The sequence below is a fragment of the Trichomycterus rosablanca genome, chromosome 3, assembly GCF_030014385.1.
Source record: "Trichomycterus rosablanca isolate fTriRos1 chromosome 3, fTriRos1.hap1, whole genome shotgun sequence".
In the NCBI taxonomy this organism is placed as follows: Eukaryota; Metazoa; Chordata; class Actinopteri; order Siluriformes; family Trichomycteridae; genus Trichomycterus; species Trichomycterus rosablanca.
The window spans coordinates 55,287,835-55,307,986 of NC_085990.1; the positions used below are offsets into that span (position 1 = coordinate 55,287,835).

At 43.8% G+C, this 20,152-nt stretch overlaps 1 protein-coding gene across 1 annotated transcript in view; it reads left to right on the forward strand.

Moving 5' to 3' along the window:
- Nucleotides 1-20,152, forward strand: part of LOC134309978 (NACHT, LRR and PYD domains-containing protein 3-like) — a 259,037-nt gene that overhangs the window by 194,675 nt on the left and 44,210 nt on the right. Inside the window, exons 14-15 of the mRNA XM_062991482.1 lie at nucleotides 3,723-3,896; nucleotides 9,613-9,786. Coding sequence (XP_062847552.1) covers nucleotides 3,723-3,896; nucleotides 9,613-9,786 — 348 coding nt within the window. The remainder of the gene's footprint in view (nucleotides 1-3,722; nucleotides 3,897-9,612; nucleotides 9,787-20,152) is intronic.

Here is a 20,152-nt window from a genome sequence, read left to right on the forward strand (position 1 = left end):
GTACCAGGGTCTGTCATGGTATGGGGGTGTGTCAGTTCCAGGGTGTGTCATGGTATGGGGCATGTCAGTACCAGGGTCTGTCATGGTATGGGGGTGTGTCAGTACCAGGGTCTGTCATGGTATGGGGGTGTGTCAGTACCAGGGTGTGTCATGGTATGGGGGTGTGTCAGTACCAGGGTCTGTCATGGTATGGGGGTGTGTCAGTTCCAGGGTCTGTCATGGTATGAGGGTGTGTCAGTACCAGGGTCTGTCATGGTATGGGGGTGTGTCAGTACCAGGGTCTGTCATGGTATGGGGGTGTGTCAGTACCAGGGTGTGTCATGGTATGGGGGTGTTTCAGTTCCAGGGTCTGTCATGGTATGGGGGCGTGTCAGTACCAGGGTGTGTCATGGTATGGGGGTGTGTCAGTACCCTTGGTAAAGGTCATTTACTCTTCTATGATGCAGCATTAATACAGAAAAGTACGTTTAGATCTTAGAGCAACATGTGCTGCCTTCAACACGTCGTCTTTTCCAGGGACGTCCAGCATTTTTCAACAAGATGATGTAAAACCACTTGCTGCACACATTATAAAGTACTGGACTGACCTGCCTGCAATAGAGAATTTTGAAAGAAGAAATGCGACAACGACGACCCCCCCGTACTGTTACACATCTTAAGACGTGTTTGCAGGAAGAACGAGACAAAATAAAAGCTGAAACACTAAATCACTTGGTCTCCTCGGTGCCAAAACCTCTTTTAAGTGGTGAAAAGGAATGGCAACATTACAAAGTGGTAAATGCTTTACTGTCCCAACTCTTTTGAAATGGATGTTTATTAATAAATGAAATTAAGCTGAGCAGATAAAACATGAAATATCTCAGCTTCATCCTGTCTGACATCAAATTAAAGTCTAAGTCAATGTATATGTATAAAATGTAAATGTATAAAAAAAAATTGTATTAATTGTATTTAAAATATTTTATATTAATAATAAATTATTGTAAAAGAATAAATATTAATTTGGCTGCAGTTACACATAACACCAGGCGTTTTAAACCTTTTTGGACATGCGCCTTCTTCCGTCTGCCAACCTCGATATTGTGCCCCCGATCTCAAACTTGCGCCCCCACCAACCCTTGCACATTGTGAAAGCTCTTGACAAGCTAAAATAATATACTTAAAGTTGTGTACATCATACATACAATGCAATATCTCTGATTGAAATTGCTAAATTCACTAGTTAAGGAATCTCTGCCTTGACTGACAAAAAACGTTTAGCTTCATGGGCAGAACGAGTCTGACTTGACTACCGCTCTGTGGTAATATACAGTTTAATTAAGGCTCCGGTTTCCTCCCACAGTCCAAAGACATGCAAGTGAGGTAAACTGGAGATACTAAATAGTCCATGACTGTTCGATATAACCTTGTGAACTGATGAATCATGTGTAATGAGTAACTACCGTTCCTGTCATGAATGTAACCAAAGTGTAAAACTGACATTAAAATCCTAATAAACAAACAAACAAACAGATTAATTAAGCCTGAGCTTTTTAAGGTAAATGAGTCACACAGACTGTTTCAGTAGCTGGTATTTATTTAATACCACAGCATTTATTAATATGGTGGTGGTGTGTTAGTGTGTGTTGTGCTGGTATGAGTGGATCAGACACAGCAGCACTGATGGAGTTTTTAAATACCGTGTCCACTCACTGTCCACTCTATTAGACGCTCCTACCTAGTTGGTCCACCTTGTAGATGTAAAGTCAGAGATGATCGCTCATCTATTGCTGCTGTTTGAGTCGGTCATCTTCTAGACCTTCATCAGTGGTCACAGGACGCTGCCCACGGGGTGCTGTTGGCTGAATATTTTTGGTTGGTGGACGATTCTCAGTCCAGCAGTGACAGTGAGGGGTTTAAAAACTCCAGCAGCGCTGCTGTGTCTGATCCACTCATACCAGCACAACACACACTAACACACCACCACCATGTCAGTGTCACTGCAGTGCTGAGAATCATCCACCACCTAAATAATACCTGCTCTGTGGTGGCCCTGTGTGGGTCCTGACCATTGAAGAACAGCATGAAAGCAAGCTAAAAGGTATGTAGAGATGGACTACAGTCAGTATTTGTAGAACTACAAAGTGCTACTATATGGTAAGTGCAGCTGATAAAATGGACAGTGAGTGTAGAAACAAGGAGGTGGTTTTAATGAAATGCCTGATCGGCGATACTGTGAACAGAGCATCTCCCACTATACACCTCTCCTAAAGACACATGCACACATCCTATAACAGCAGTCATTGTTTTTGTCACCAATTTATCTTCACTGGTATTTTTAAGGTTTTTTTCTGACTGAACTGAATAACATTAAGTGTGTTTGTCGTGCCTCCCCTGGACAGGTACTCGCATCCCCGTTTGAAAACCCCTGCTTCACACAATGCAGCTCACTCCCAGTTGCTCAAATGTATGAGTTGAGTGTGTAGAAACAGATAGTCATACAGAATAATATTCTACAATGTTTTCAGTCACTATTGCTCAACTGTTTTAATCAAACAGAAGGAAACCAGTATCTCTGATGCAAGTGTTAGCATTAGCTTAGCTAACTGAGTGACAGTTACCTGCAGAACAAATTTCTCATGTCCACACAGCTTTACATCTTTAACTACAGATGATGTTTCACACAATTAGCAACATTAATGCTGTAAAAATATTTCCATCATCCACAGACTCTTATCCATCCTTTCTCTCTCTCTCTCTGCTCACACTTTTATCTGTCTATCTTTCTAAATATGTATTAAACCATGTGTATTTATATAAAATTATGTTTTTATTGTGTTACTGAAAAGTGCAGTGCAAATTATTGAAAGCAGTGTAAAACTAGTGGGATTAGCAGCTACATTGTTAATGGTTTCACTGGCTGCATCTGAAATCACAAACTTCCATACTGAACAGTACAGAAAGCACCCCATGAGTGCGGGTAGTGTGTCCTAATATGTTGTATTCATTAAACAGTATGCTAAATGTACCCTGATGACCTACTGCATGCGCAGCTTTTGAGTATGCAAACACAGCACACTGTGGTCTGATAATCTATCCCATAATTCAACTGGAGCTGCAAGGGCAGAGAAAGAAGAAGAAAGATGATGAAATATGGGTCAGTTGTTTACAAGTTTAAGTAAGACAATAAAAATTTTAAATGTTATGATCAAGTACAACCCTGAATAGCGTTATGAGTAGCTTTGTGAATAACTTTTTAAACTTAATTTTATTAAAAATGAACCAGCAGAGAATAATTAAACAAAAAGAAAAGAAAAATAATGTCGATCACCTGCTACAAAAACAATTTGATTTTATCTGTTGTTATAAATTAAATGTAGATCGGCGCATACTCAAACTGAACTGTGTAATGGAGGCTAAACGTGTAAGCTGTATGTATTCTGTTTAATACTCATTATCAGGCTTTATTAACTAGGATGTTTTACTGTAAGATCATTTTGTAGCAAAGTTTCTATTTCATATTCTCTACATTCCTCAAAATAAAACCTAAACCTAGAATCTAAATAAAATCTAAATAGAATCCACTCCCTGTCATTATATTATCCACCAGAGAGTAGAGTTCTTGATGACTAAATTTAGATTTAAAATAAACACTGGAGATGCTGAGGTCAGATTATTACACACACACACACACACACACACTCTGATTCCAGTAATCTGATGTTTCATCTTTTCTTTTTCAGGTTGGATTCTTGTTCTCTAACAGGTGAAAGTTGTGCAGCTCTGTCCTCAGTTCTCAGTTCAAACTCCAACAATCTGAGAGATCTGAACCTGAGTAAAAATAATCTGCAGGATTCAGGAGTGAAGCTGCTCTCTGCTGCACTGAAGAATCCACACTGTAAACTGGAGATACTGAGGTGAGATTATAACATACACACACACACACACACTGTACACTAGAGATACTGTGGTGAGATTATAACACACACACACACACACACACACACACTGTAAACTGGAGATACTGAGGTGAGATTATAACACACACACTGTAAACTTGAGATACAGTATAGAGGTAAGATTTAGAGGAGGACCCTTTCTCAAACAGGTCATCAGCTGTTCAGGCTCACCATCTTTCAACGCAGCTGACGACGGTTCACATGGACCGCCACCCTTGCGCACTTCTTGTGCCAAGGCTTCATAGAGCCTGTCTTCCCATCCTGGGATAAACTCGCTCGCCTCTCCCTCATCCTTTTTGTTCTTATGCTTAAACATGCTGTCTTACTCAGTGAAACTGAAATATCATCCAAATCCTGCCGAGAACGCCAAACTGTTTTAGTATTGATGATTTACACTTTCACTTTTAGGAGTCTTTATTTTATATATATAAAAATACATATATATAAATATATACAGCGGGGAAAATAAGTATTGAACGCATCAACACTTTGCTCAGTAAATATATTTCTGATGAGGCTATTGACATGAAATTTTCACCAGATGTTGGTAACAACCCAAGAAATCCACACATACAAAGAAGTCAAAACAAATGAGTCCAAAAATTAAGTTATGTGTAATAAAGTGGAATGACACAGGGAAAAAGTATTGAACACGCTTACTGAAATGTATTTAATACTTAGTAGAAAAGCTGTATCTGCTAATTCCAGGTCTTTTCTGAAGCTCTCCGCGAGTGGTCCTTGGCTTTTGGACAACTCTTCTGACTATTCAAGAATACTTCTGTCAGAAATCTTGCAAGGAGCAGGGGCCTGTTTATGGTGATATAATGTTCTTTTCACTTCCGGATAGTGGCCCCAACGGTGCTCACTGGAACATTTAGAAGTTTAGAAATACGTCATTAACCAATACCATCAGTATGCTTTGCAACAATATGGTTGCGAAAGTCTTGTAAGATCTATTTGCTATTACCCAACATGAGATGCTTCTTGTGTGACACCTTGGTAATGAGAAACCTTTTTATAGGCCATCAATTAGGACTAAACCAGCTGATATTAATTTGCACTGATAGGGGCAGGATTGCTTTGTAAATACTGACAGATTTCAGCTGGTGTTTTGGATTTCCATGCCTTTTTGCACCTCATTTTCTTTATGTGTTCAATAAATTTTCCCCTGTGTCATTCCACTTTATTACACAAAACTTAATTTTTGGACTTGTGTGTGGATTACTTGGGTTGTTACCAACTTCTGGTGAAAATTCCATGTCAGTAGTCCCATCAGAAATATATTTACTGAGGAAGCACTGTTGATGCGTTCAATACTTATTTTCCCCGCTGTATATATTTATATAGTTGGCCAGTTGGCCAGTCTCTCCCCCTTTTTGTTACGGTGGGGTCGTAGCCCACCAAGGACCAGGGGGGGGAACCCAAAAGGCGAGTGCACAAACAACCAAAACCCAGACGTAAAAACACAATGTTTTATTAAACAATATAAAATGAAGACAAAACAACAACCAAAAGGATAACCGAAACGAGAGGGGAGCGGCAGGAGCGGTACTGGTAGCGCCGGGGAACTGCAGGGCGGACAGGTGACCAGGAGCGATGAACCGGGATGCAGGGAGACGAACGATGAGTAGTGGAGCCGGAGTGCAGGGCACAGGTGGAGAACGGATGCAGAAGGACGGCAGGAACGCAGGAAGACCAGGAACGGAGGGACCAGAAAACAGGAAGCCGCAGGAACGCAGGAGAACCAGGAGCGGCGGAACGGCAGGAACGCAGGAAGACCAGGAACGGGGGGACCAGAAAACAGGAAGCCGCAGGAACGCAGGAGAACCAGGAGCGGCGGAACCAGGAGCGGGGAGAAGGTCGTATGGCGAGCAGACAATCTGGCGAGGAGTGAAGGAAAAGCCGGCGTTTAAATGCAGTAGTTGATGAGATGGAGAATGAGGCGCAGGTGTGTCTCCAGCGATCTATTGGCTGGTTACCGCAGCAACCTCCGAAAACAGTACCGCTCCAGGCCGCTAGGGGGAGAAGGGAGCAAAACGGGAAAACAAACGCAAAACAACACCAAGAACAAAAGCGATCGGGGGAAACTAAAGAAAACAGAGAAAAACAAAATGCAACCCGGAATAAAAACAAAACGCTGGGAAAACCCGAAAATAAAAGGTAAGCGCTGGCGGATCCTAACACTTTTTGAGCAGTTGGCCAGTCTCTTCCCCTTTCTGAGCATTGTGCCAAGTTCATAACAATGTCTCAAGGTTGGTTGAGGCAAGAGTTTATTCATTTCAGCTTCCCAGTTTTGACTGTTAAAAGGAATGCCTCTGCAAGTGAGTCAGGGCCGCAAACAAGGCCAAAACACATTACTAGACAATATCAAGGTTGTTCCATTCCAGATCTCGATAATGCTGTGTTCTTTGCATACTGCCCCGTAAGAGGAATGCATAGTCATGGCCTTAACCCGAGACCAAAACACATTACTAGCTGCATTCTTTGTGTACCGCCCTGCATCCAGGGCCATAAGTGCCCCATGCATTTGGAGTTTACTTCACCCATTAATTATATGTCTTCAAAAATACCTACTCCAACTTTTGAATATATCTTTACACACACACACACACACACACACACTCACTCACACACTGTAAACTGGAGATATAAAGGTGAGATTATAACACACACACACTGTAAACTGGAGATACTGGGGTGAGATTATAACACACACACACACACACACACACACTGTAAACTGGAGATACTGAGGTGAGATTATAACACACACACACACTGTAAACTGGAGATATAGAGGTGAGATTATAACACACACACACACACACACTGTAAACTGGAGATATAGAGGTAAGATTATAACACACACACACACACACACACTGTAAACTGGAGATACTGAGGTGAGATTATAAGACACACACACACACACACACACACACACTGTAAACTGGAGATACTGAGGTGAGATTATAACACACACACACACACACACACACTGTAAACTGGAGATATAGAGGTGAGATTATAACACAGACACACACACACACACACACATTTCTTACAGTATTTCCAAAATCATTTTAGTTTCTTTGAGTCATTCAGAGTTGAACTCTCGCTTGTTCGTCTCAGTTCTTTTGTGACCTCCACCTCCGGGATAAGTTGTTGATGTGTTCTCAGTGTAATTTTGCTGTGCTGGGAAGGTTTAAATTGTTCTTTTTTTGTAGATAATGATTCTTACTGTGGTTCACTGGAGTCCCAGGGCCTTAACAATGGCTTTGTAACTTTTTTTCCCACATGGGTAGATTTTGTTACAGCGGAGTTGGATGAGTCTGTTGCGGAAAATGCTCCTCTGTCTTACTAGCATGTCATGAAGGGGGTGTGATGGGTTGTCAAATATGGTTGTGAGTTTATTCAGTGACCTCCTTCCAACCACCAACTCGAAACTGTCAAGTGAGCAGCCCAAGACTGAGCCAGCCTTCCCGATCAGTTTGTTTCTGATCAAGTTTCTTTACATCCCCTGCTCTGATGCTGCCTCCCCAACACACTGCTGCAAAGAACACAGCACCCGCAACAACAGTCTGGTAAAAGATAGCCAACATTTTGTTGCACACATTAAAGGACCTGAGCTTTCTCAGAAAGTAGTCAGCTCATCCCCTTGCTGTACACAGCCTCTGTGTTGGCCCTCCAATCTAGTCTGTTGTTGAGCCAGACACCCAAGTACTTGTAAGTGTCCACCAGTTCTACGTTCTGACCCATGATGATAACAGGTCCGATTGTGGTCCTATTCCTCCTGAAGTCCACTAATATCTCCTTAGTTTTGGACACATTTAGAAGCAGATGGTTTCTCACGCACCATTCAACAAAGCTGCTCAGAAGGTCTCTCTACTAATCTCCCTGCTTATCCCTGATACACCCAACCACTATACAATCATCTGAAACTTTCAATAAAAATTGTTTTAAAGATTTTGGTTCTAAATTAATTATTTGTTACTTAGTAAAAATGATTTTAATAATTATAACTGTGTCCATTTACTTTTGATCTCAGATATAATCAGTTTGTACACAGAGCATGAATCCAGAAATAAAGAACCACACTACATACATGTATTCATTCATCTTCAACTACCATTCTGTCCTGGTCAGGGCCACAGTGCATCTAGTGCAGGTCCCAGTTCATCACAGGGCATCACAGGTTCACGTTTAGAGCAGCCAATCCACCTTCTGCATGTTTTAGTTAGCTGGAGAAAATTAAAGTACCTGAACGGGAAAAAGCAAAGATTTGTGTGTGTGTGTGTGAGAATGATCTTATGTTTTCTTTTTTTCTTTTTTTTCAGGTTGGAATGTTGTTCTCTAACAGGTGAAAGTTGTGCAGCTCTATCCTCAGTTCTCAGTTCAAATTCCAACAATCTGAGAGATCTGAACCTGAGTTTCAATAATCTGCAGGATTCAGGAGTGAAGCTGCTCTCTACTGCACTGAAGAATCCACACTGTAAACTGGAGATACTGTGGTGAGATTATAACACATACACACACACACACACACACACACACACACACACACTGTGAACTGGAGATACTGAGGTGAGATTATAACACACACACACACACACACACACACACACATACACACACAGAATCTCCAAAATTGTTTTAGTTTGTTTGAGCCATTGAAGCCCCGCCAACACCAAGTTGCCACTGTTGGGTCCCTGAGCAAGGCCCTTAACCCTCAATTGCTTATCGTGTTCAGCTCATTGTGTAAGTCGCTTTGGATAAAAGCGTCTGCTAAATGCTGTAAATTTAAATGTTTTCATTTTAATGGGAAGGTGCTGGGAAGGTTTCAATTGTTCTCCATTTGTAGATAATGATTCTTACTGTGGGTCACTGGAGTCCCAGAGCCTTAACAATGGCTTTGTAACCGTTTCCAGACTGGTAGATTTCAATGACTTTGTTTCATGTGTGTATTTGAGTTTTAAAGATTTTGGTTATTTTAATTTGGCTAAATTATTTATTTGTTACTTAGTAAAAATGATTTTAACATACAGTATGTAACCGTGTCCATTTACTTTTGATCTCATAAATAATCATTTTTTTAACAGAGCATGAATCCAGAAATAAAGAACCACACTGCACACATGTATTCATTTAATTATTAATTGTTTATTAATATTTATTTATTAATAACTACCATTCTGTCCTGGCCAGGGCCACAGTGCATCTAGTGCAGGTCCCAGTTCATCACAGGGCATCACACCTTCACTTTTAAAGCAGCCAATCCACCTTCTGCATGTTTTAGTTAGCTGGAGAAAGTACCTGAAGGAAATAAAAACAAAGATTTGCGTGTGTGTGTGTGTGTGTGATCCGATGTTTCATCTTTTCTTTCTCAGGTTGGACTGGTGTTCTCTAACAGGTGAAAGTTGTGCAGCTCTGTCCTCAGTTCTCAGTTCAAACTCCAACAATCTGAGAGATCTGAACCTGAGTCACAATAACCTGCAGGATTCAGGAGTGAAGCTGCTCTCTGCTGCACTGAAGAATCCACACTGTAAACTGGAGATACTGGGGTGAGATTATAACACACACACACACACACTGTACACTAGAGATACTGAGGTGAGATTATAACACACACACACACTGATTCCAATAATCTGATGTTTCATCTTTTCTTTCTCAGGTTGTATAAATGTGATCTAACAGGTGAAAGTTGTGCAGCTCTGTCCTCAGTTCTCAGTTCAAACTCCAACAATCTGAGGGAACTGAACCTGAGTAACAATAAGCTGCAGGATTCAGGAGTGAAGCTGCTCTCTGCTGCACTGAAGAATTCACACTGTACACTGGAGATACTGAGGTGAGATTATAACACACACACACACACACACACACACACACACACACACACACACTGTAAACTGGAGATACTGAGGTGAGATAATAACACACACACACACACACACACACTGTAAACTGGAGATACTGGGGTGAGATTATAACACACACACACACACACACACTGTAAACTGAAGATACTGGGGTGGGATTATAACACACACACACACACACTGTAAACTGGAGATACTGGGGTGAGATTATAACACACACACACACTGTAAACTGGAGATACTGGGGTGAGATAATACACACACACTGTACACTGTAAACTGGAGATACTGGGGTGAGATTATAACATACACACACACTGTAAACTGAAGATACTGGGGTGAGATAATAACACACACACACACACACACACACACTGTAAACTGGAGATACTGGGGTGAGATGTGTAGAATGGCGCCGCGGATGGCAGCCTCAGCACAGCACTCTCTATTACATATGCCGATTAATGGCACATAGGGTTTAGCAAATACTAAACGTTAACTTATCAATGTAAGTTATTTCACAGAGGCTACACAATGCATGTTAAACAGTCATACAACCTCAGTACACATACTCATGGGTACTAACAATTACCCAATACATTACAACTACCCCCTCTTTATTAAATGACTATTCATTTACAGAACTGCAGCTTATCAAAACATATGTGCATACCTTCATACTCCAAATCATTAACATTTTCATTTCCACTTCTAGAAATACCTATAACAGTAATTCCAACACATATAAAAAAGTTAAACACAGCCCCAATAGACAATTTTCTTAATGTCTGAACTGAACTAAGGCTGGGGGTAGACTGCCCCAAAACCTTGAGTGGGTTAAAGGATTATTCTGCCCTTATGACAACCTCACTCTCTGTCTAACCTATAGGCATTGAACATTGTCCTTTTTCTCTGCATCTCCTTCAATTACAAATTCAGTCTGTCCGGTGGTTTACGTACTCTGCTGGGATATCTCTGTACATCGGGGGATGATGTAGTTGGGGGTACTGCTGTTTCTTTTTGAACTGGACCTGAGATTGGTAAATCCAAATTCTCAGTTTTGTCTGGAATTGCTGGTTAAGATTTTGCACCAACTAGACTTACTGATGGTTCTGGACTGTTGATGGTGCTATTTGGATAACGAGAAAGCAATTGCTCTGTGTGTCTTTTTCAGTGTTGAGCACATCCTACATCCACTTCATAGGATAATAGTCCAGTTTTCCCAGAAACAGTCCCTGTTGTTTACTTTTCCTCCCCACGCCAATAATCACGAACTAGCACTGGATCACCCACATCAAACTCACAAGCTTTGGACTTTTTCTCTCTGTAGCTACTGTAGAGTCTTTTGTGCTTCACCAACTGTAGCTGCTAAGCTTGGTTTAAGGAGATCCAATCATGTACGCAGTCTGCAATGCAAAAACAACATGGCAGGCATCTCCTTTGTGGTAGCATGTGGAGAGTTCCGATACTGTAGCAAGAACGCATCCAACCTCTGTTGCACTGGTGCTGATGCTTTTCTGGATGATTTCAGAGAGTGCTTAACAGTCTGTACAAAACGCTCGACAAGACTATTTGTAGCAGGGTGGAATGGAGCGGATCGTACATACTTCACACCATTGACATTTACATTTACATTTTCTGCATTTAGCAGACGCTCTTATCCAGAGCGACTTACAGAAGTGCTTCCAAAGTAAACATTTCATTTCTCAAGTTTTAGTAAACAACAGTCAAAGAACACGAATCTGCTGAAACCTGTCAGAACCAAAGTGGTTTTTTTTTTGGTTTTTTTTGGAAATGGAAAAAAAAGTTAGTAAAAAAGTATGTCAGCTTAAGTGTTTAGTAAAAAGGTGGGTTTTTAATCGTTTTTTAAAGACAGCAAGAGACTCAGATGTTCGGACAGACAGAGGAAGTTCATTCCACCACTTGGGTGCTAGAACATAGAAGAGCCTTGATGCTTGTCTTCCTTTAGTCCTGGGTGGAGGCTCAAGTCGAGCGAGACTAGTGGCTCGGAGGTTGCGTGGTACAGAGCGGGGTTTGATTAGGCCTCGAAGGTAGCTTGGGGCTGGTCCATTTTTAGCTTTGTAGGCGAGCATCAGTGTTTTAAACTGAATTCGTGCAGCTACAGGAAGCCAGTGAAGAGAACACAGCAGTGGGGTGATGTGGCAGTGTTTGGGCTGGTTAAAAACTAGACGGGCAGCTGCATTTTGAATGACCTTTTTGAAATTTTGCAAATTCGTCTGAGGTAAACTGTGGACCATTGTCACTTACCAGAACCTCTGGCACACCATAATGACTAAACAGTCCTCTTAGCACCTGGATTGTTTTGATTGTTGTTGTAGAATCCATCAAATGCACTTCTGGCCACTTTGAGTGCGCAAATTCAACTACGAAAAACATGTGCCCCTCGAAAGGTTCTGCAAAGTCTATATAAATATGCTGCCATGGTGCTGCTGGCCACGGCCATGAATGTAATGGTGACAGGCTGGGCGACCTTTGATGATGTTGGCATGACGCACAGGTTTTGGATTTTTCCTCGATCTGGGCATCAAGACCTGGCCACCAGACCACCATTCCTGGATGTCCAGTGTGTAGCTCCTCCAATACACTCGGTCGAAACTTTGGTGGAACAATTACCCGGTTACCCCACATTAAACATCCTTGTAACACAGTAAGTTCGTTCTTCCGTATATAATAACCATTTCCAAAACTTGAGAAAGAGTACCATCTGTTTTGGTTTCCTTACAGATGTCTGTAGGACTACTGACCCAGTCTTTTCTTTATGCTGCACTGGCAGAGGTAAACGTGACAAGCCGTCAGCATTGCTGTGATTGGTACCCTTCTTGTATTGTATGGTGTAGTTATGGGCTGCGAGTAACAGAGCCCAGCTCTGAAGTCTAGCTGCTGCCATAGATGGAGTAGCTTTGTTAGGGTTCAGGATGGTTGTCAGTGGACGGTGGTCTGTCAGTAAGACAAAAGGGCGTCCATACAAGTATGCATGACATTTTCTGACTCAAAGATAATGCCCAATGCTTCACGTTCTATTTGAGCATAGATTTGTTCTGCTTTACTTAATGACCTGGATGCAAATGCTATGGGTCCAACGCCGTACGGTGAGGCGTCACAAGCTAATCTCAATGGCAGTCGTGGATCATAGTGTGTTAATACCCTCTCACTCAATAGTTGGTCCTTGGCCTGACGAAAGGCATTTTCACACTCAGCTGACCACGCCCACTTTACTCCTTTATGTAGTAATGTATTTATAGGATGGAGTATGGTAGCGACATTTGGAACAAATCTGGCATAGTAGTTTATTAACCCTAAAAATGACCGCAGCTGATTTACATTGCTATGGGTTGGAGCTTCTTCAATCGCTCGAACCTTGTCTGGGGACTTGTGCAATCCTGTTGCATCAATTGTATGTCCCAGGTACTCCAGTGAACTCGATTTAGTCGATTTAGTACTGCATCCAAATTCTTTAGATGCTGAGCCTCATCAGTTCCAGTGACTAATATGTCGTCCAGAAAACAACGTACATTCTGGAGTCCTTGTAGTACTTGATTCATCACTCTTTGGAATATGGCTGGTGATGATGTAATTCCAAAGGGTAGGCGGTTATACATAAATAACACTTTGTGTGTGGTGATTGTAAGGTATTTGCGGGATTCTTGGTTAACTGGAACTTGTAGATATGCATGCGAGAGATCAAGTTTGCTAAGGCGCTTACCACCTGCTAACGACGCAAACAGATCTTCTATGCGTGGTAGTGGGTAATGTTCTGCACAGAGTGCTGGATTCACTGTGATTTTGAAATCTCCGCAAATTCTTACTCCTCCATTTTTCTTTTTGATCACTGGCACTATGGGGGTTGCCCACTCACTGAATTGGACTGGTGTAATGACTCCTTGCTTTTGCTGACGCTCCAACTCCTCTTCCACTTTGGGCCTAAGTGCGTATGGCACAACCCGAGCCTGGCAGAATTTTGGTTGCTGCCCTGTTTTCAGAGTTAGCTTTGCCTCAAATCCTTTTAGTGTCCCTAGACCTTTTTTAAACACGTCAGCATGTCTCTTAATTACTGTATCAAGTGTCTCTACACCAACAATCTGTCCCAGTTTTACTATTGTAATTTCATGCCAGTTGAGTGATTTTTCAGAGCCATTCCCTACCAAAAAGTGGTGGTGCCTCACTTTTTACCACATAAAAAGGCAGTCATGCTCGCTGTTTATTCATTTTTACATGCACTTTAATGACTCCCTCTGGGGCAATGACTTTGCCTGTATATGTTTTCAAAAGTGTATTAGTGTAGTGTAGGCGTACATGTGCCAGTTTTTCTTTGTACAGTCTATTAGGAATCAGTGACACTGCTGCACCCGTATCTAGCTCCATCTCAATTGGTAGACCTTCCACTTTTGGAGTTATGACAATCACTGCTGTCGAGGAATTCATTTTCTTTACTTCCCTCGTCCTTTCCTTGTCATTCAGGACCACGGTTACTTTATTCAGTGGTAGCTCTGAGTCTGTGTCAGAAGTTGAATCATTTTCACTTGGTGTGGATTTCTTTTTTATCATGTGTATTTTAGGGCTGCACGATATTTCGTTTCAGCATCGACATCGCGATGTGTGCATGTGCGATAGTCACATCGCAGGACGTGCGATGTTACTTAATGCAAATTAAATCAAATACGTCATGCTAAAACTTTTTTGCTGCTTGACACAAAACGAAAATTCACACCGTTCCCATTTTCCATGACGTATCTACCAGTGTGTTCAAAAACCTAGTGAGCTGCCTTGCTGTACTACCTACATAGGCAGCTGCCACAGTAGAGAGGATCCTAATGAGTCAATGACTTAGAAGGCAGGTTATTGGAATGCGCCCGATTCCATCGGGTTTAGCATTTAGCATTTAGCATCTTGCCATTAAAACCAATGGAATGAGGTGGGACGGCGCTAACATGTCAATATAACATCTCGATTCGTGTACAGAAAACTGTTACATTTGCTGACAAGCCCAAACTTGCAAAGAAAAACACTCATTAAAAATTAATAATTATTTATTTTCGTTTGAGAGAAGAGATGCCGCAGTGTATTCTGGGATTGCCTTCTTCACTAAGGACGCTTTCGAGTCTCACTCGTTCTGCCTCAGCATTGTGCTTAGTAACTAAGGCATCTAAGTAACTAAGAAATCTTGGATTTGGAACAGGTGTATAGCTGCTCTTTTGTTTGTAGAGTTTTTCTTTCAAATAATGTTTAATTCTTGAAGGGGTTTTGATTGTGAAATAAAATATTAAATGACCCATTTTGTCAATCATGTTAATTCCCTCATGTGATATTGAAGCTTTCTTAGTTTAATTAATGCTCAGTTTCAACCAAGTACAAAGATGTAGCTCGTCATAATCTCTTGTATCCCTTGTAGGCACCACCCTTTTTCACAGATGAGCCCCTTATTTAGAGTAAGATACATGCATTATTAATATTATTAATCATGTGGTGAAAATTCCTGCATTTTTTTAATATCGCAATATAATCGCAGGAAAAAAAAATATCGCAATGTCAGTTTTTTCCAATATCGTGCAGCCCTAGTGTATTTTGTTTTTCTGGTGTTTGTCTCTCCGTGTTTTGATATTTTCCTCAGTTAGTGGTTTAACTTCCTTTTTTGCTGTCTTTTTACTTTTGCACATTCAAGTGATGTGACCTTTCTTGTTACAGTTATGGCACAATTGCTCCCTGTAAAAACATTCGCTCTCATTGTGATTTCTTTTACCACACCTGAAGCATTTCTTTACAGTGAGTGACATTGCATTAACTTTGAGTGAGTTACTGAGGTGGTGAGATTCTCTTGCTACTGTTTCCATTGACATTGCTATATCCATAGCCTTTTTGAAAGTAAGACTCGTCTCTGTCAGTAACTTTTTTTGAATTGCTTCATTATTAGGCCGCACACCAGTCTATCTCTTAAAGTGTCCTGCAAGTAATCTCCAAAAGCAATGCTTTCCCCTTCTTGTTGATTGCGCTTGTGAAAACGAAAACGTTCTGCAATAACAATAGGTTTGGGTGAAAAATGTTCCTTCAAACACTTCAACAATTTGTGTGTACGTCTTTTCACCTGGTTTTTCTGGCGCGATCAGACTCCGTAACAGTCCGTATGTTGCAGCTCCCATGACGCTCAGAAATATAGCCACTAGTTTCTCATCTGCAATGCCATTCGCTCCCACAAAATGTTCAAACCTTTCCACATATGTAGACCACTGCTCTCTGGATTCCTCAAATGCCTCGATTTGTCCGATGATCTGAGCCATTTCTCGTTTTTCTGTTAACTTTTGATAATAGCGGTTAGCTCCGAAGTATCCGTTACTACCGATTTATTTTCTATCACTCCGACACTTGTGGGTTAAACCGTACTCATCGCCAATTTATTACATATGCCGATTAATGGCACATAGGGTTTAGCAAATAACTAAACGTTAACTGATCAATATAAGTTATTTCACAGAGGCTACACAATGCGTGTTGAACAGTCATACTTTATTCGTAGGAATTGTTACGGCGGCGTGAGGTGGAACCTCGGGGTTTTAGAACCAATGTGCAACGGTGCACAAAAGAGAGCAGAGCCGGTATAAAGTTCAAAAGTGCAGTTTATTTACACAAGTGTTTGTGTGGGTGTGCACAATAGTCCTTTCGGGAATTTGGTGCAGTGGCAGGCAAGTGGTGGCGATCCAGTGCGAGACGTCCGGGTGAGGTACGTTGTGATTATCCGAGCCGGCATAGAACACAGTCAGGTCCACGAAATCGCACTGTAGGATCGTCCGGGTAGGCGAGCTCAAAACCGCAGCAGACTTGAAACGAAAGCGAAAGTAAAGTGCACATCAGAAAAACACGAAACTATAAATATCAGTCTCGGATAGGAAAAATATAAACGATCATAGAGATCGCGTTTACCTCGCGTCAGAGGAGGCAACGGGCTTAATTTGGGAGACGTGGAAGGTGGGGTGTATCCTCATGTGCTGTGGGAGCTTGAGGCACACAGAGGTGGAGCTGATGATGCGGGAGATCTTGTATGGCCCGATGAACCTTGGAGCAAGTTTCCTGGACTCTGCTCTCAGCGGAACATTCTGGGTAGAGAGCCACACAGATTGACCAGGAACGTAGGTGGGGCTGGGCCTTCGGCGGCGATTTGCTGTGGCAGTGGTTCGAGACTGCGTCCGCTGCAGCTGGCTTCGAGCCGTCTTCCACACCCTTCGACAGTGGCGAAGATGGTCCTGCACGGATGGGACAGCCAGTTCCACCTCCTGTTCCGGGAATAAGGGGGGTTGATAGCCCAACGAAGCCTCGTAAGGAGACAGGCCAGTAGCGGAGGAGACCAGGGTGTTGTGGGCATACTCTATCCATACCATGCGGGAACTCCATGTTTGTTGCCTGCCTGCCACGATGCAGCGGAGAGTAGCCTCAAGGTCCTGGTTAGAACGTTCTGCCTGCCCATTCGATTGTGGGTGAAACCCTGAAGAGAGGCTGGCGGTGGCCCACAAAGCCTTACAGAAGGCTCGCCATACCTGGGAGGCGAACTGGGGGCCCCTGTCGGAGATGATGTCCAAGGGAATACCGTGTATCTTAAACATGTTGTCAATTAAGATGGTGGCCGTCTCGAAAGCTGAGGGGAGCTTGGGGAGGGCGAGGAGACGGATAGCCTTAGAGAAATGGTCCACGATAATCAGGATGACAGTCATGCCATTACAGTCAGGGAGACCCGTCACAAAGTCCACACCGATATGCGACCACGATCTACCGGGGATTGACAGGGGCTGCAAAAGGCCAGCGGGTGGTTGGTGGGAAGCCTTGCTGCGTGCGCAAATGGGGCAGGCTGTGACAAACTGTCTTGTGTTGGTTTCCAGGGTTTGCCACCAGAAGTGCCTTTTCACCAGGGCTAGGGTACGCTTGATACCGGGATGGCAAGCGAGTTTTGAGCCGTGGGCCCACTGCAGGACAGTTGACACTGCCGCTTTCGTGACAAAGGTCCGACCTGGGGGTGCTGAGCTCGGGGTGGGTTCGGTTCCTTGGGCCTCCTCGATGACCTTGCGAACCTCCCAGGTGATGTTGGCCACGATACGATCTGGGGGTAGAATGGATTCGTCCTCGTTGGGGTGGGCTGGGTCAGAAAACTGGCGGGACAGGGCATCCGGCTTCACATTTCGAAAAACCTGGCTGGTAGGTGAGCTGGAAATTGAAACGGCTGAAGAAGAGTGCCCACCTGGCTTGTCTGGGGTTCAGCCTCTTGGCCGTCTGGATGTATGCCAGGTTCTTGTGGTCAGTCCAGACGACGAACGGCTGTGGGGTACCTTCCAACCAGTGCCTCCATTCCTCTAGCGCCATCTTTACCGCCAGCAGTTCACGGTTGCCCACATCGTAATTGGCCTGGGCGGAGGACAATCGCCGTGAGAAGAAGGCACAGGGGTGAAGTCGGCCTTCGGGTCCGGATCTCTGGGACAAAACGGCGCCAACCCCCGATTCAGACGCATCCACCTCCACAATGAATTGTTGAGTGGGGTCGGGCTGGATCAGGATGGGGGCGGACGAAAACAGTTCCTTGAGGCGCCATAAAGCCTTGTCGGCAGCTGTGGACCATAAAAAGGGGACATTAGGGGAAGTTAGTTGAGTAAGAGGTATGGCAATCTTACTATAGTTGGGGATGAATCTCCTGTAGAAGTTTGCAAACCCTAAGAAGCGTTGCAGGTCCTTTCGGTTGGAGGGAATAGGCCACTCTACCACTGCTCACACCTTAGTTGGGTCTGCCCGAATCTTGTCTGGCTCTATAATGTAGCCCAGGAACGTCACAGTGTGCTGGTGAAACTCGCACTTCTTAGCCTTGACGAAGAGGCGATTCTCAAGGAGGCGCGCAAGCACCTGCCGCACGTGAATGACGTGTTCGGAAAGGGATCTGGAAAAAATCAGGATATCATCGAGCTACACAAAGACAAATCTGTTAATAAAGTCCCGAAGCACATCGTTTACCAGAGCCTGGAAAACGGCGGGGGTGTTGGTGAGCCCAAAGGGCATCACCAAGTATTCAAAATGTCCCATGGGTGTGTTAAACGCAGTCTTCCACTCATCGCCTTCCCGGATGCGCACCAGGTGGTAAGCACTGCGGAGGTCCAGTTTTGTGAAGATGGAGGCACCCTGTGACAGCTCAAAAGCGGAGTGCAGTAATAGTAAGGGGTATTTATTCTTCACAGTCATAAGGTTCAAACCTCGGTAGTCTATGCACGGTCTCAATGTCTTATCCTTCTTCTCGACAAAGAAAAAGCCGGCTCCAACTGGAGAGGAAGATGGGCGGATAATACCTGCCTTCAGGGACTCATCGAGATAGTCGTTCATAGCTTCTCGTTCAGGGTGCGACAGGCTGAAGAGGCGGCTGCTTGGCAGAGGTGCCCCCGGGAGGAGGTCGATGGCGCAGTCATATGGGCGATGAGGTGGCAGCGACAGGGCTCGGTTCTTGCTGAACACCTCCTTGAGATCGACGTATTCCTCAGGGACACTGGAGAGGTCCATAGGGCTAGACAACGGGCTTACCTTGTGCAGGGGAAAGGTGGCAGAGCACAGGCAGTGGGCGTGACAGGTCTCGCTCCACTCAAGCACGCGTCTGGTGGACCAATCAAACCTCGGGTTATGTTTCTTCAACCAGGGATAACCAAGGATGACGGGGGTCTGCAGGGCTCGAACCACAGCAAATATCAAGGATTCAACATGGTTACCAGATAATGTAACGGCTATAGGAGCGGTCTTGTGGGTAACTGTGACGAGAACCCTCCCATCAATGGCATACGCCCTGATCGGAGTGGCTAGGGGGATTAATGGACAGCGGTTATTGCATGCAAATGTCTCGTCAATTAAGTTATCTTCAGCTATAGAATCCACCAGGGCTGAAAACGGGATGGGGCCATCTTGGAGCTGAAGAATACCTGGGATTCGCAGCTATGGCCCTGGTCCTGTTGAGCTGTCCGCAAAGGCACCCGTCCATACTCCCACTGCTACGGACGGGGTCCCAGTGTTGGACGGATGCTGGTTCCTGTTGTGCGAGGTGTCCACCGGAGGTGCTCGAGTGGGTCTCCTCCGCCGATTCCACCCCAGGACCCGGGCGTGACCCAAACGCATGGGCTCGGGTGAGTCAGGGGCAGGAGAAAATGGAGCAGGGTCATCCGGGGATGACGCATCGCGGAACCTAGGGGTCGGAGCTGGACTAAAATCAGCAGTCTGGGTGAGCCGTTCAACACGACGCCCGCGGAGGCGACCGTCCAGGCGGATTGCTAGACGAATCAGGAATATCATAACAACCTCAGTACACATACT